General features: G+C 41.8%; 1 protein-coding gene across 2 annotated transcripts in view; it reads right to left on the bottom strand.

Annotated features, from left to right (window-relative positions):
• Positions 1-17,462, bottom strand: part of Adk (adenosine kinase) — a 393,218-nt gene that overhangs the window by 346,484 nt on the left and 29,272 nt on the right. Inside the window, exon 1 of one of the 2 annotated variants that reach the window (XM_050127018.1) lies at positions 12,228-12,703. The exons of the other annotated variant lie outside the window; for it this stretch is intronic. Coding sequence (XP_049982975.1) covers positions 12,228-12,688 — 461 coding nt within the window. The 5' untranslated portion in view covers positions 12,689-12,703. Of the gene's footprint in view, positions 1-12,227; positions 12,704-17,462 lie in introns of those variants that run through there. 2 annotated transcript variants of the gene reach the window in all.

The raw sequence follows: 17,462 nt of genomic DNA, 5'->3' as shown, positions 1-17,462 counted from the left end.
GGGAGGGAGGGAGGGAACTTCTTTTTTAGCCTTCTTTGTTCTATTACTACAAAAACCTCAGGAAACGTGCTTCCATGTTAGAACACAGAGCTTGGTGTAGCCTAAATCTGTGTTCCTGATATGCTCTCTCGTATTTGAGTAAACCACCGAGAAACTAGCCTGCCTCCAGCTTAGGTCTAAAAAGCCATTTTATAGCAAAGACAAACTAGGTTCGTTCTTGTTTATGATTAAACCTGTTTCTCAAGGATTGGACTATGCCCCACCTGTAACCTCAATTACAAATGGTTCTGTAACTGCATGTTTCAGGAATGACAACCATGCTTTTGTTTATAACCACTCACTGATTTCAAAAGTTTATATGACTGCCAATGACTACCTTGTTACGCACACCTTGCAACCTCGTCTTTGTTTTGGGGGGACTAACTTTTTAGATTTATGTTCTGCTCCTGTAACCCCATCTATTTTGCCCACCAAATCCCGCATCTGGGAACCCTCTACCCCTGAGCTATAAAAGCCTTGTCTTCTTCTCATCCAATGCTGCCCTCTCAGACCTCTCCTTAGGTGGAGGCAGCCCATGTACATGAATTTAAAAGCTTGCTGTCATTAATCACTTACTTTAATGAACTTGGCCCTGTTCTTTGGCCATGGTCTTTCTCCTCCCATCTTTGAAATTAACACTACCTCTTACCCCTAGCTGAGAGTTGCTTTTGTGTCCACAGTATAAAGACTTTTTTGTTTTATTTCTTTTTTGAGACAAAGTTTCTCTGGATAGCCTCAGCTGTCCTGGAACTGGTCCTGCAGACCAGGCTGGTCTCAAACTCACAGAGTGTAATGAGAAAATGAAGAAGAAAGGCTAAGTGGCGACCTTTTGGCAGGCCCTGCCGAGGTATGTCACTGCCAATAGAGTCAGTTCAGGAGGTTGGTTGTGGGAGGGGGAGAGTAACCGAGTGAAAGGCTGCTGCTAAAGTAAGGACATGAGAGAGACAGGCAGAGAAACCAGGAGAGAAGCAGGAGAGAAGAAAGGGGAATAAGGGAGGAGCAAGAGGCAAGAGACAAGAAGAGAAAGAAGTATTTTGGATCTCATTTCAGGATTCTGAAGAGAGTTCTGTGCGGCTCGGCTGAATCTTTTTGTCACTCTTCCCAACAGTCACACTGAGTAAATCTCCTCTTCCTGCTTTCCATTTTAGTTTAGCGGTTTTAATTAGCTCTTTGACAATGGGTGGCCAGACTAGTCAGTCCCCTAGGAGATTATCTTTGAAAACAGATTTCTTCCGGAGAATAACAGTTTGTGGTTTTAGGTATCATAACTGTTTCAGCCAAATACAGAAGCTATGGAAGCTCATCTCTTTCCAGATATGATGTTGGTAGATGGCTATCAGGAAACCCTCCCACAGAGGGTGGGATCAGTCTTGATGGACTGAGTACTCCTCCAACAGCTGATACATGAGGAGAGCAACAGCTGGCTCTAAGAGGCTGAAATCTAAACATACATGTATTTTATTTAAGATTTTATTCTACTCTTATTTACTGTGTGTGTGTGTGTGTGTGTGTGTGTGTGTGTACTTATGTTTCTAAGCCCACAGAAGTAAGAAAAGGGTACCATATTTCCTTGAACCTGAGTTATAGGCCCAGTGTGGGTGCTGGGAATTGAACTGATCAGTAAGGGCTCTTAACTCCATCACCTCTCCAGCCCCTAAATATACACATTTCTTGCAGAAAGAAACTGCCAAAGTGGAAGGCTGACACACAGATCAGAGAGTACTGTTTGCATCTAAAATACTGCACTATTTCCTCACAAATGAATGAGGCCATGCTAGGAAGCTCCCTGCAGGTCTGGCCTGACTGACAAAGCAACTCCATAAGTAAACATTTGGCTCATTATCTTATTTGGACAGAATACTGAAGTATTGCCACATTTGCTTGTTTGAGACAGTCTTGTTGTGTAGCCTAGACTGCACTGTAGCTTATGGCCAGGCCTCTGGAGGACTGGGACTACAGGCATGGACCACACACCCAGCTAATGTTTTAATAAACATGCTCAGACTGCAAAACAGACTCATCTTTAGATAACAGATTCCAAACTCCAGACCTGAAGGAAATACACACACAGCCATGGAAAGGTGACAAAAATGCTCACTGTGCCGCGCAGATTTTGTCAACTTGACAGAGCTGGAGTCCTCTAGGAAGAAGAACCTCAGCTGAGAAAACAACCCCCATCGGTTGCCTATAAACAAGCTAGTAGGTCATTTTCTTGATTAATGATTGATATGGAAGGGCCTAGCTCATGGGGTTGGGAGGGAGGCAGACCCTGAGCAGGTAGTCCTAGGTTGTGTAAGAAAGCAAACCAAAGCAGCGAGGAGTTGACCAACAAGCAGCACTGCTTCATGGCCTCTGCTTGGTTTCCCGCCCCCAGAGTCCTCCCCGCTCGAGTTCTTGCGCTGCCTTCCTTTGATGATGGACTGTGATCTGGAACTTCAGGCTGAATAAATCTTTCCTCTCCAAGTTGCTTCAGTATAACCTTCGTCGCAGCAATGGAAACCAGAGGAGGACACTATTCCTATCTGTCTCTCCCCAACCCACAGGGAATCTGAAAAGCAGCAACCCTCAAACACTAAACCCAGATGCTAGGCAGCCCTAGAAAAGAGAGAAATGTGTTGGTGCTCTTTCAAAGCGTCACTTCAGAGAGCTGCTATCATTTCAGCTTACTGACAGTCCTTTCAAAAGCTCCAATCGCAAGGCCTCCCATATCTGACCTGATCGTGCTCTGTGCTAAGAGTTTCCCCCAAGAGTATCTGTCAAAAACAACCAGCTGCAATTATTTAACATTCCAGCTGCTTGAAGCAATTGGAACAAACAAGTTAACCAAAAACATAAAAGAAAAAGTGTGAGAAATAAATGTGCACAGAGGATTTGGGACAGCCTAAATGTTCCTGCGATCGCTGTGAGCTTGCTCAAGGAAGACAAGGGAAGGGCGACCGCCTGCCTAGGCTGCACACGCACAAGCAGAGTTTCAGGACAGTGTGAGACTGCCTGAGTGCTTAGGATGTGTCTCAACAAGCACACAGGACTCCTAGCAGACTGGGAACAGTAGCAAGTAACAAGAATGCTAAGGAACCAGAAATGGAAAATGATGCAGCCACACCTGGAAAACAGTTCAGCAGTTCCTAAAAGAGGAGGAGGAGGCAATGGAGAAGGAAGAAGATGGGAAAACTAGGGGATGGGGGCAACTGTTTCACCTAAAAGGAAAAAAAAGAAATGGTTTACTCCAAAGCCAACTGGTAGTGAATATGCACAGGTATAGTTTCCCCAAATACTATGTTCCAACGTGGTAACAGTTCTATGAAGTTTTATAGTAACAGAACAAAGAAAATCAGATATTTCTGGATACACTGGTAGAAACATCAGAAAAGCTGGAATATTTCACTATAGGTCTCGGATCTGTTTGTACATTCCAAAAGGTTTACCTAACGGTCACAAAGATATTAGGTCATATAGAGAGGAAGGTAATAATTGGTTGTTAGGGGGTTAAAGATGGTCCAAGATAATTTGGCTCTGGATTTGGCAGCATTCCATCATTTCCACATCTAAAGTTCTAATGAGTCAGGCAGCCTTTGTTGTCAGCTTTTTTCCGGGGATTCTTGTTCACAAAGTAACATAAAATTATCCTATGAAACTGTGTCCCTTCCGAGGAGAAACAAACATATGGCAAACAAAAGCTTACACATGGATGCTTACAGTACAATATTATTCATAATAACCACAGTGAAAATAACCCACATAGCTGGGTAAACAAAATATATCTACACACTAAGATGTATTCAACCATAAGAAGGAATGAAATACTGATAATCAGAAGGGACAAGGATGAACTTATCACATGATTGTGTTCATGACACATCAGAATAAGAATTCAAAGGCAAAAAAAAAAAAAAAAAGTAGATTTCACGGTTGCCAAAGGATGGATGTTGATATGGGGCAGGCGGAAAGGAACTGCTAACATCTACGGTGCTTCATTTTAAATTGATAAAAATGTTTTAAAATTATACTGCAATGATAGTTATTCAACCCTTTAAGTGTAACAGAAATACTGATCTGTCCAGTCTAAATTTATCTTATACTATATGAATCCTATCTTTAAAATAATTAAAACAAATGGACATGATTTGTATTTATAAAATGCTAAATTAAACAACTGCAGCATGAGGTTTCCACTCGAAATGTTATTGAATGAGACTAAGGGGTGACTCAGTAGTTAAGTGCTTCATGTCCTCAGAAGAGAACCAAAAGGGCTGGCAAGATGGCTCAGTCCAACAACCTGAGTTCAGTATCTATAACCCCTATGGTAAAGGGACAGACCCAGTTCCCTGTGGATTTCCTGACTGTTACATTCTCACCATGGCACATGTCTTTACATACACAGAGAGACACGCAAATACATAAATGTTTAAGCAGAGGAGGGAAAGCGCACAAACGCTGGGTGTGTGTCCCACCTCTAGATTCCCAACACCGGGAGATCCTTGGGGCTCACTGACCACTCTAGTCAAAATGGCAAGCTGCAGGTTCAATAAGAGACCTGCTTCAAAAAAACAGAATGGAAAAAAATAGAGGAAGACACACAATATCTATTTCTGGTCTCCACATATGCACATAACATATGCACATGAACACATACACACATTAAAGAAAGAAATTAAATCAAAATCAAATGTAACATTCACCAAAACAGACTATAGTATAGGCCATAAAGTGAGTATTTGTATATATAAGAGGACTAAAATAATAATATAATGAAATGAATTATAATTCTAGCATAGGGTACATGACAAAACCATGTGTCAAAATAATCAAACACACAGCAATAAAAATTTGGAGGACAAGTGAGATGGCTCAACAGGTAAAGACATTTACAGTTAAGCCTAAGGACCTGAATTCCATCCCAGAGACCAACATGAAGAGAAGAGAAGCAACTCTTGTAAATTGTACTTCCACCCAGTGACACTCACACCACACACACACACACACACACACACACACACACACACAAATAAATCTAACAGATATGAATCAATCACTATGTCACACAACAATAATTCCAGCAATCAACAGGGCTGTGAGACAAGAGATTCTTGTAGTAGCAGGCCGCCTGTTCCTCCTGGCCACCCAGAACTGAAATAATCACACAGAAACTGTATTAATTAAATCACTGCTTGGCCCATTAGCTCTAGCTTCTATTTGGCTAACTCTTACATATTAATTTAACCCATCTCCATTAATCTGTGTATCACCATGTGGCAGTGGCTTACCAGCAAAGTGCCCAGCATCTGTCTTCAGTGGGTTACATGGCTTCTCTATGACTCTGCCCTTCTTCCTCCCAGCATTCAGTTTAGTTTTCCCTGCCTAGCTAAGTTCTGCCTTGCTATAGGTCCAAAGCAGCTTCTTTATTCATTAATGGTAATCACGGTATACAGAGGGAAATTCCAAATCAGGTTCTTTTTTTGGCTGTCCTGGAACTCGCATCATAGACTAGATTGGCCAGACAAGAGGTTCTTACATTGTAAGCCAATTCTGGACTTCAAGAATAAGTCTCAGGATAGTCAAAAAAAAAAAAAAAAAGCCAGAACAAACATACAAACAAAAAGAAGGTGGGGTGACACAGAGAGAGAACATTGAAAATAATGAGAGGGCTGGAGATAGGTCAGCAGGTAAGGACACTGGCTATATTTCCAGAGGACCTAGGTTCAATTCCCAGTACCCACATGGTGGGCAACTCACAAATGTCTGTAATTTTCAGTTCAAGGGGATCTGACACCCTCTTCTGGACTCATTAGGCAGCAAGCACACATGTTGTGCACAGATATATTTGCAGGCAAAATACCCATACACATAAAATAAATAAGACTTAACAAAAAAATTCCCACATATTAAAACTTAATTAAAAGGTCCCACCACATTAGTATACCCTTAATCTGGAGGCAGAGGCAGGAGGATAACTCCAAGTCCAAAACCAGTCTATATAGCAAGCTTTAGGCCAGAAGGGACTTTATAGTGAGACCCTTCCTCAAAGAGAGAGAGAGAGAGAGAGAGAGAGAGAGAGAGAGAGAGAGAGAGACCCCCACATGGGAGTTGGCAATGAAGCTATAACTCGGGGATAGATGGCTTTGGAAAGCCCTAGGTTTGATTCTTCATACCATACCATAAAGAAAAAGAACAGGGTGGAGGAGTAGGGGGTGCTATGATGTCAGTCCAGGTGTGACAGGACAGACCCACAATCTCACGTACTCAGGAAACTTGCCAATCAAAGCTTATATGAGCTACAGAGTGAGTTCATGGTCAACATGGGAAACTCAAAATAAAAAAGGAAGATTGGGATACAGCTCAGTGGTAGAGCACTTGCCTAGCATTCACAAAGCCCAAAGTTCAATTCCCAGTACTGTAAAATAAAGGGAGGCGGGAGATTAATTGGTAACTTATAATGATCAGAAGAATTAATGTAAATTGTACAGTCATTTGAACCGAACACACACAGATAGATTCTAATTTTTATACTTGATATCTGTTCTTATTATATGGTTTTGTACTGAGTTTGGAACTCTCTTATTTAAACAAAAGCGGAGGTGAAACAAAAGGTGGGGAACTTCTTTCAGCCAAAGACCTTTGAGAGGATGGACCAAGTTGAGGAGTAGCTTTGGGGTGCCAAAAGGCCACAGTCTGCCCGCTAGCCTCTCTCTTCCCATGCTCTACACCTTGATGTTAGACCCCCATACCTGTTCTGTGAGTATTCCCTTAGAATACCCTATTTGTAGTTAGCTTGGGATTTAACTGGCGTTCCCCCCATTTGACACATTCCGTATCAGACGAATTTCCAAATTATTATAATAAACAAAAGTAAGCAAACCCAAGGAGCCCTATACAAGACCCTTTATATAAATTTATAGAAAAAGTAAAATTAATCAGTGTTAACAGAAGTATGAAAGTAGTTGTCTGGATGGTGTGGGGAACAGGATTAACTAAAAGGGGTAAAAGGGAACTTCTCAAAAGTTGTCCATATCTAAATCTGAGTGCCATTTGCACAAGCAACTGTACTGTCAACACTCGGTTACACCAGGAATGTAGCTGAACAGTAGAGCATTTGTGTAGCATGTGTGACATTAAAGGTTCAGTCTCCAACACTGAGGGAAAAAACAAACAGTGGATGCAGGATCTACGATTTTACTGTATATATATTTTAGCATAAAAAACACAAACTAAAAAGGGTAACGTGTTATCCTTGGCTATACAACCCTTCCATTTATATCCTAATTCTTATCTCCGGTTGCATATTCTAGAAAAATTCATCACTGACCAGCATTATCTGTTTTGCTTTGCTTCGTTTCCTATTGAGACATTCTTTTCAACACACAAACATGTTGGTTATTTCTACCCCTGACCCGCAAATTCTTTATTCCAACTCCTCTATTATATCCCTGCTCTCCTGACAGTAAATGCTCCACCAAATAGCAAGTTCCTCTAAGTGATATAACACTGGTTTCGCACATTTATTTATTTATTCTCTGTGTGTGCTACTTGTGTGGGGGTCAGAGGACAATCTGCAGGAGTAGGCTCTTTCTCCTTCTACTGTGTGAGCTCCTTTTGAAACCCGCACAACAACAATAATAGAGAAGGCATTATTATTATCTCTGTTTAACAGACTAGGAAAGAATTCCTAGGAAAAGATTCAGCAAGATTACATAACCTTCCAAAAATCAGATAGCAAGTAAATGATTCTAAACTTTACATAATGTGCTATCTTTTTCAATATACTACACTGAGACACTCAGAACTCTTTTAATATAAAAATGCTTGGTCTAGGAAAAACACCCAGATATAGACCATAAAAAGGGGGTGCAGCCATTATCTATGGTCCATTTTAAACAACATTTCAACAACTGAGAACTGCTGTTACAATATGATTATACTGTATACATGAAGTGACCAGATAATTTACTATCCAAATGGAATGCGTTCAAGAACAAATAAAAAAACTACCAGTAATTATGTCAAGATAATAGTCATCATCCAGCTCCGTTCTGCGCAAACTGGGATCTGTAGTCACCTGGCTTCTAAGACAGCTTCATTTATGTTTTATTGCAGCAATTTTTAAAATCAACAACCAGAGATAAAGACATGGCAGCAAGTCAATGCACAGGAAGGGGTTAACATTTGGACAGTCAACTATCATTTGGTTCCAGTTTATCTTTGACAGTTCTGCTTAATGTAGCAATTCTCTGACTGGAAGGATTTAGAGTTAGAAACCCTTGTGTGTTTTCTCAAACAAAGATGACCTATTTATAAAAACGAGCATTAGCAGCTGACAACACTAGCATAGGAAAAGGTTCCTGTTTCCATTTCCTCAAGACAGGGCATGAAGGAAGTAGTTCAGTGTATCTTACGATTTTACTTGACCCACCAAGAAACCTTATGACATAACAGTTTATTTAGCAATCTGAATTTTAAAATTCTTTCGAAGGAAGGAAGGAAGGAAGGAAGGAAGGAAGGAAGGAAGGAAGGAAGGAAGGAAGGAAGGAAGGAAGGAAGGAAGGGCGGGCACAGGTCCTAAAATGAATTTAAAAACTCTGTCCAGCCGGGCTGTGGTGGCGCACGCCTTTAATCCCAGCACTCGGGAGGCAGAGGCAGACAGATCTCTGAGAGTTCGAGGCCAGCCTGGTCTACAAGAGCTAGTTCCGGGATGGGCACCAAAGCTACAGAGAAACCCTGTCTCGAAAAGCCCAAAAAAAAAAAAAAAGCGTTGGACCTCTGTCCAAACGCTTGAAAGAAACTATCTCAACAAAAGTCCATCTTAGCCCTACTCTGGTCTCCACATAATACTCTCCGTCTGAGTGGTTTGGATGATTCTGTTGGATGTACCTCAAAACTCCAGAGTCTTACAGTGAAAACTACCCCAGGACCCCACCCACAGCCCAAACAAACTTTCCAGTGTGGGCTTAACCCACAGAAGCAGTTCCAGAATGAAGATGACGGAGGGCACAGTTGTACTCAGTCCCAAAATAGTGTCAGCCAGACCTAGCCTGGCCATACAGACTGCATAGCTCATACCCTCTCTGCCCCCAACACTGTGCCCCACAAACCTGGTTCCCAACCAGACTGTACACTGAGGTTATGAAGACAAAGCAAAGTTCACGCGGAAATTTCTAAAGTGTTATTTAGGAAAACGTACACAAAGCAGTAGTCAAAGGTCTACATTCTAACTTAGACTCTAACCCTGGCTAAAGCAGTTCCCACAGAGAGAAAGAAAAAACCTAAATACTAAGTCTCCTAAGATTAATTAAGGCTTTAACATTTCTATTGGAACAACTGAGTAACAAAAGCATAAGTTTATCAAATATGCTGTATCACAGTCCAGATGAAGACCAGTTAGAATCTGATACACATGACAAGGAAATCGGTGTCGTAAGCCATAAATTTAGCTTCTTTGTCACTAACAGTGAACAAAATATAAATTATGAAAATCAGACTACTTTCAGTCAAACCGTTCAAGACCTTAAGCTTAAAAAAAAAAGAATTTTAAAAAATTAATGAGAAAGTCTTAAGAGTTGACGGCTACACTAAAAAGGGATTTAGTGAGGCATTCGCTAACTAAGATAGGCTTGAGTGAGAGACACAGAAGTCCCGGACCCAGTTCAAGGCGCATAACAATTCATGTGAACGTGAACAAATCACACCACCTCTAATCTTTAGTGTCGTCAACTGTAAAGTGCGGCAATTACATAGGTACGTTTGTTCCTGTCTATAAAGTGAGGTTTAAAACATGTCTTTCCTCTTCAGATGACATCATTCCCTAGGGAGATGTTTTTAAGGCTTTTAAGACAAAAACTAAATTCCACTCATAAAACATCTTAAAATGTAAAAGCGTTGAACGAATAGTGGCACACACCTATCATCTCAGCACTCAGGAGATAAAAGAAAGAGGGTTTCAATTTGAGGCCAGCCTGGGCTATTATTAGAGCAAGTTCTAAGCTAGCCTAGTTTACACAGTGAGACCCTGTCTCAAAATATCCAAAATAAGACAAAGTTTTAAAGTTCATTTTCCCATTAAAACTGTAGGACACGGGTTAATATAGCAACAGTGAGGTCTATCATTAAACAAAAGCCCGTGGTAGAAAGGAGTTAGAAAGGAGCCTCACTTAGACTCAAGGTGTGTCTAGTTTCTAATCCTATATTCTCTGATAGCCATTTCAAAGTCACACATTACTATATTTAGCAACAATTATTTTAAGAGTGGGGTAAAAGCAAGAACACAAGACATGAGGTCAGGTTTTGATAACTTGGGATCACCAGAAAAGGATCTTAATACCTAGCTCTTGGGTTTACTCTTAGACTGAACAATAAACAGGACCGCGCCTCACACCATGGCTGATAAAAGCTAAAGAAATGCCATAACTGCATTCACTGCAGGCCTCGCTGGGAACTTTCCAAACTGCCACTTCCCTTCCACATCCACCCTGCCATGTCTGAACCAAGTTACCAGAAAGAGAAAAGCCAAAGAATTCCTACAGATGTCTCACATCTGCATAAATTTTCAGAAAATTAAAAATAGTGTGCTGTTTCTACAAAGGCATCAAGATCTAATTCCTGACTTTGCTACTAACAAGTTCTGGGCAAGGCTCTCAACTTTTCTTCAATTTAATTCCTACAACAAAGAGATTTTTTTTTCAAGCCATGTCACTGTAGCTCAAAACTTTAAACGGACCCTGAAGAAGCAGACAAAAATTTCACTATCATTTATCCATCTTTCCAAAATACTTCCAAGGCTGGTGTTAACTTTTACATCAGTCTTGAAAAAAACTGGACATGCTGCTACCTGCTAAACAACAGAAGCTTCATATTTGGACATTTCTCCAGTGAGGAGTGGACAGGAAGAAATGGGCAATTAAAACCACCCAAAGGATGTGTTCGTCATGTGCCAGGCCCTAAGTTCAATTCCCAGAACAACAACAAAAATCACTTAGAAGAGAAGATTGTTCAGAAAGCATTTGTCTAGCACACCTGATATATCTGTGATGATGGAAGAAAAACAGGAATGAAGAGTGAGGATTAACTGCTGCTGTACTGCCTATCCTAATCCATCCTGAAAGGCCATTAGCTGTAAAAGGTGTGTTGATATGCAGCAGTTACTTACCAAAAAGCCTGTATAGGGCTCCATATTGCCACACCTAACTTCTTCCCGCATAATGACTCTTTGTTCGTCTTACTGCAAAACTGTGCATTTAAGAGAAAGGCAGCAACCGAGATGTATCCTATGTTACCTGAAGATTAGGTACTAAGTGAGTACCAAAATTACCATCCAAAATCCATTAAATTACCAGGACTTAAAGTCCTTGAAAGCTCACAGATTTGAGCTGGGGCCTCCCTTTCTTTTGGAAAACAAAGACCAAGATCTACTTTTTAAAAGGCATTCCAAAACACTGGGTAAATGAGGAAAGTTATCTTTTATATAAATAGTCAAATTTACATAAACATTCAGTAGAAGCTAAATAAAGTGAGCAAGGCAACTTAGGTATCACCATTTGCCAAAAAAGAAAAAAAAAGAAGAATAATTAAAATCCTGAACCTGTGATTGGGTGAGCCTGTTTTCACTATATTTCTACATCTCACGAAATTAATTTCACTTGTGACGCTCCGATAAAAGTAGGTAAACATATGGTACCTTCAAGAACGAGAGTACTAATTCCAGTCATAGGCAAATATTTTAGACACACAATTTCACAACTTTGGAACAATCTACATGAGAAGCGCCAACTTTGCAGATCTGCTCATGGCCAACTATGAAGTTGTATCAGACAGCATGACACACAGGCATGGGCACACACTGTGCAAGGCACATTCCCTTGGGGCCAGGATCATCCCTGGGCGGGTCGGTGGGGGCGAGGGGTAGTTACATTTTCATGAGAAATTCATTAAAAACATACAAACAAGCCACAGACCCTGAAATCTGAGCAAGGGTCACCTCAAGCAAACGGCGACAAATAGGGCAGTGCCTTGTGCCACAGACCCAAAAACTTCGGAGGAAACCAGAAATGCTCTGATAAAGTGTGAGAACATCCAGCCTGAGGGGGACCGGCGGGAAAGGGTAGCTCCAGACCATCCAAGGAAAGGGGCGACAGTTCTCCCCGGGATCAGCAAGCTCACGCCCAGCCCGGGCATAGCTGTAGCGGCCGCGCTCTGCTTACCTGGAGGACGTCATGTCACCTTCCCGTCCTGTAGCACAGCACCCCGTGCCCGGTGTCCAATGCTCAGCGTCAACCCCGGCAGCAGCAGGTACCACAGCAACTGCTCCCCAGCTCTGGCACTCAGCGACCAAGAGCGCGTCCTCACACACCCCGCGCGCGGGCGGTCCGGGCCGAGCTGGTCCCGCGCGCTGATTGGCCGCGACTGGAGGAGGGCGGACGCCCCGCCCACGCCAGGCCGCTGCAGCCCCGCCCCCAGCCCTGAGCATAGAGGCTCGCTGCCCGAGCGGCTCCGGCAGGCTCGCCGCCACGCGGACTAGCTGACTTGCCAGGGGGCTGGCTAGCGGGCACGGTGGCCATCTTGAGTCCTGGTAACCACCTCCCCGTTGCCCTCCCGGCTCCACAGGGCAAAGAGGTTGAGTGCCCGCCTCAAAAATGGCCGCGCCGCTGGCAACGGGGTTCATAGTCACATGGGCACGCTCTACCTCGGCGAGCTCAGGTCCCTTTTCAGCTCTGGGGAAAGGGACGCTGTCAGGGCAAATCGTCGACGTCAAAACCTCATCCGCAGACGAAAAGAGGCCGCCTAGGAAACCTCAGCTGGAGGAAAACTAAAAGCGTGGCAACAGCTGCAAGACATGCTTAATTCCAAGCTGCTGCACGGGGAGTCGGTTGCAGATGATGATCCCAAATGTTCTTGAACTTCATAAAGACTTAAGGCGGCTTATCTAATATAAATGTATTCAAGGGTCCCTAAACTGAAGCAGGATCTAGGAGGGAGAGGTCCCGACATCCGGTCCTGTTAGCGTGTACTCAGGTGATCCAGGTATGCACTAAAGTTTTACACACACCCTGTGAACCAAACTACCCAATGCTCCATTTGTCATGCAGGTCAGATTACCTCGCTTGACTCAATATAGGAGTTGTAAAACAAGCATATAAAGCTACAAGAAAATGGTGTTAAAGTTTACAGTGAACTATGGTGAGTTAAGAAACCGATAATAAACTAATAAAAGCTGCTGGGAAACTGAGTGATAAATGCTTTATGCCCCAAATAGCTTTTGTTTATTCTTTTTTTATTCTGTGTAATAATATTTATGTTAGCTGAGAACAACATCCAGCAGCACTCATTTACTGAGCAAATATTGATCAGTTTCATTGGTTTGAAATATATCAGAAACAAGTTCAACACCATCAGGCATTAAAATGTGGTTGATGGGGGGGGGGGGCTGAAGGGACAGCTCAGCTGTTAAGTGTTTATCTTGTAAGTAGAAGGAAAGGAGGGGAGGGAAGGAAGGTGGCTCAGCAGGTAAAGCCTTGCTACAAAGCCTAGAACCTGAGTTCAAGTCGTGGGACCCATTTGATGGAGACAAGACTGAATGTCCATCCTCTTGCCTCCAGAACATCTCCACCCCAAAAATATTTTTATTTCTTTAATTTTTAAATGGGTGCTTTCTGCCAGGTGGCTGACCCTCCTGCCTTAACTCAAGCAGCATGACTTTCTGCTAGGTTTCTCCGTTCTTCTTAAAGATTTACAGCTTACCCACCTTAAGGTACTCCTTTTGAACTCTAATGAACTGTCCTTGAGCTTCAAAAAAAGAAAAGAAAAAACAGGGGGAGGGGAGGTGACAGGATGTACTTTGGGAGCTGAAGAAATGACTCAGGGGAAGAGCATTTGCTGCTCTTCCAGAGGACCCGGGTTCAGATCCCAACACCCGTATCTGGTGGCTCACAACCACTCCAGCTCCAGAGAACCTGCACACAAGTGGCACACATTCACACACACACACACACAAATCATTTTGAAGCTGTGATTGAAGGAACCAAGAAAAAAATAATGTACTTAATTCTAATGTTAAAACTGAAGCAATGTGATTTTTCTTTAGGCTCAGAAAAATTTATTTAGATACTGGTTGCTTCAGAAATTTAAAAACAAAAATATTATTTCAACAAAATGGCCTTGGATGTGATTGTTCTTTCAGAGTCAACTGAATAAAGGCAAGAAGAAGAAAAAGAGGAAGAAGAAGAAGAAGAAGAAGAAGAAGAAGACAACAACAACTATGGAGGCTGAGGAGTGTGCACTCGGTTCAGTCTCAACTCCTCTCGTGACTTCTTTTCTGTGTACTTTATCTAATCTTAGGTTAGGAGGCTGGTATCAGAGCAAACAGACACCTAACCCCAAGTGGCTAACTGACTCTAGATAGCAGAACAAAGATGCGGACCCACCTACCAAACTTTTCAACAGATGCTCCAAGACCAGAAATAACAGTAATGCTCTAGGATGCAGCCAGTCTGTTTTTAAGAATACAATAAAATTAAAAAGCACTCTAGAACGTTTTTAGTAAAAGATAAATGAGCACATTTCTGGAAAGTCTTTGGCAACATGTATCAGAAATTTCATTTTTTGAAGCAATTATTTATTTAAAAAGTAGACCAATATGAACATATTTTATACAAATATTTTATATTGTTACAAACTTTAGTATTAACAATACCAAAAATGTATCATGTACTGTAAGCCTGTCTTAAGCTAATATTTCAGAAATAGATTATACAGCTATTATAAAATGTTTCCACAGAGCAGAATATGGTCTTAATCACTGAGCCAACTTTCCAGTCCCAAGGAGATGGGATTTTATTTGTGACCTTGCCAAAAACTTTCTAACCTTCAACAAATCATTTGACAGTGAATGTTAAGCTTCCTTTATGAAACACAAAGGAGTTCACTCTGTGTGACAGATCAGGTGTGACAGATCAGGTACACTTCAGTTCTCACTGGAGAAAAAACTGTGTCCTTGTGTCCAATACAAATCAAGTCCTTTCTTTCTAGAACCAACCAACATTAGTCTTAGTTAGAGAGATCGTTCAAATAAACACTGGAGTATGTAGCTATCTCAAGAGGCATTATAAGAAATCTATGGTTTCCTTCTGATTAGCTGCATATTCTTAGGTTGTACTTCACTTTAATGTACCATTTTTAACAATCTTTAAATGGAACCTGGCAATTTACTGGAGAATTTGAAGTGTACAATAACACTTGAGTGACTAAACTTAATTTAGTAAAACTTTTTAACAAAACTTTCTCTCAGGCATACAAGTGTTTAATTTTCAGTGACCTACAAATGTCTAGTGCGCAAGAAAAACTATTTAAAAGTACAGAACACTGCTTCCCAAGCATTCATTAATATTTATCTAGTGTTTCACATGGCTTTAATCCCAGCACTAAGAAGCAAAGGCATGTGGATCTCTGTGAGTTTGAGAGCAGCCTTGTCTGTGTAGCAAGTTTCAGGACAGTCAGATTTACAGTGAGACCTTGTCTAATACACATATACCTTATACATTTATACATTAACACACAATGTGTGTGTCTATATACATCATCTCCTTTTCCATGCTAGACCTTTGAGATTCAGCAAAGATAAACAATGCTCCTTTTATGGATTTACATTCAATCTAAAGTGTTACAGATGAATAACCAAGAAATAGACAAGAACCAAATAATCTGTGCTATATGGGAGGCACAGAGGTTCTTGTGCTCACAGATAAGCACTAAGGGAACCAGAAATGTTAACAGAGTTGTTCCTTCAAAGGAAAGTGTGCATCATCTGTTACCCATCCAGAAGACTGGGAGTGGATGTGGTTAATAGCCTGGTGACCTTTGCACTATCTGTGTGACCAGAACCACACCAGATCCTCCCCCAGACTCTTATCAATCAACAGATCCATCCCATCTTTATGCAAGATGGAATTTAAGAGTTTCAATGTAATCACGTCGTAAACTTTATTGTAGTACATGGGACTGGGTTATCACCAAAAAAATTTTTGTCAAATTGTCTGTGCTTAAATATGACTAAAATAAACTACTCCAGGTCAGAACCCAGGACGTAGTTGTATTGAGCTGAACTTTCTTGCCTCTCACAGTTTGTTGTTCCACTGGCCATGGCAGTACAAAGAGAATCACAACCAAGACATCAATGCAGGGATCTCCTTTGCTTTGGATAGTCAAGGAATCTTCCCCCCCCCCACTATCCCTTCCTCCCCCCCCACCCCCCCGCCAAGGGAGAACTAAGTTACAAGAGCTAGGTGGGGAAGACCATTCCACACCGACCATACCCAAAAGACGAACTCAACCATCACTGTAAATAAACAGAAAAAAAACAAAACAAAACAAGGAACACATCATCTAGCCAATACAAGACACAGATCTTTGAGACACAATGAGCCTAGGAACATAACAGGAAGCCACTATCATTTAGTTTTAAACAAAGGAAAAATCTTACTTTGTTTAAAGATTCCCAGACATTATATGTGTAGAATGTAGAAGAAAATCGTGAAAGCAAAGAAGAAAATCAGGAGCTTGACACAGAAATCCAGCGGACACATGTAAGTGGTCTGAAGCACAAAGATAGGGACGGATGTGAGGCAGCTGGATCCAGGAGGCATTTCTGAGATAGCTAGCAGGTCCTGCTGGAGTTCTGTGGAGGGTGGAGCTGCAGCTCACAGATAAAGAGACTGGGAGCTCGGAAGAGCAGAGTTCTCAGAGTAGAGAGAAATCAAGGAAACAAATTTATTTTCTAGTCTGTCTTGAACCATAAGTTTTCTGTTGTTTTAATATTTATTTTTTATGAGTATTTTGTGTACTGTATGTAAGTGCACTAATGCATGCAACACATGTGGAGATCAGAAGAGGGCAAAGGAATCCCTGGAACTGTAGTTTCAGCCCATTGTGAGACACCATGTAGGTGCCAGGAACTCAAGTCCAGTTCTCTACTAGAGCAGCAAGTGCTCTTAACCAATGAGTCTCCTATCTCTCCAGGCTTGTTTTCTACCTATAAATGATGTGGGAGTGTCATATATCAATCTGTTGATTTAATTGGTTAAGTAATAAACACACTGCTTGGCCTCATAGCTTAGAACATAGGTGGGTGGAAAAAACAGAATAGGATGCTGGGATGAAAAGGAAGTGAGCTCAGACCCGACTGCTCTGCTCTCTGGAGCAGAGACGCCAGGCTCTGCTCTCCCAGGCAGCTCCGACCCAGGATGGACATAGGCTAGGATCTTCCTGGTAAGCACACCTTGGGGTGCTTACACAGATTATTAGAAATGGGCTAGTCCAGGTGCGAGAGTTAGCCGAGAAGAGGCTGGATATAATGGGCAAGCAGTGTTTAAAAGAATACAGTTTGTGTGTTGTTATTTCGGGCATAAGCTAGCCAGGCGGCTGGGGTGCTGGGGACGCAGCCC

The sequence above is a fragment of the Alexandromys fortis genome, unplaced genomic scaffold (genome assembly GCF_014885135.2).
Source record: "Alexandromys fortis isolate MF-2015 unplaced genomic scaffold, M_Fortis_MF-2015_v1.1 scaffold_233, whole genome shotgun sequence".
NCBI classification, from domain to species: domain Eukaryota; kingdom Metazoa; phylum Chordata; class Mammalia; order Rodentia; family Cricetidae; genus Alexandromys; species Alexandromys fortis.
Note: the sequence above shows the minus strand (reverse complement) of the source record. Positions and strands in the feature narration are given on the sequence as shown.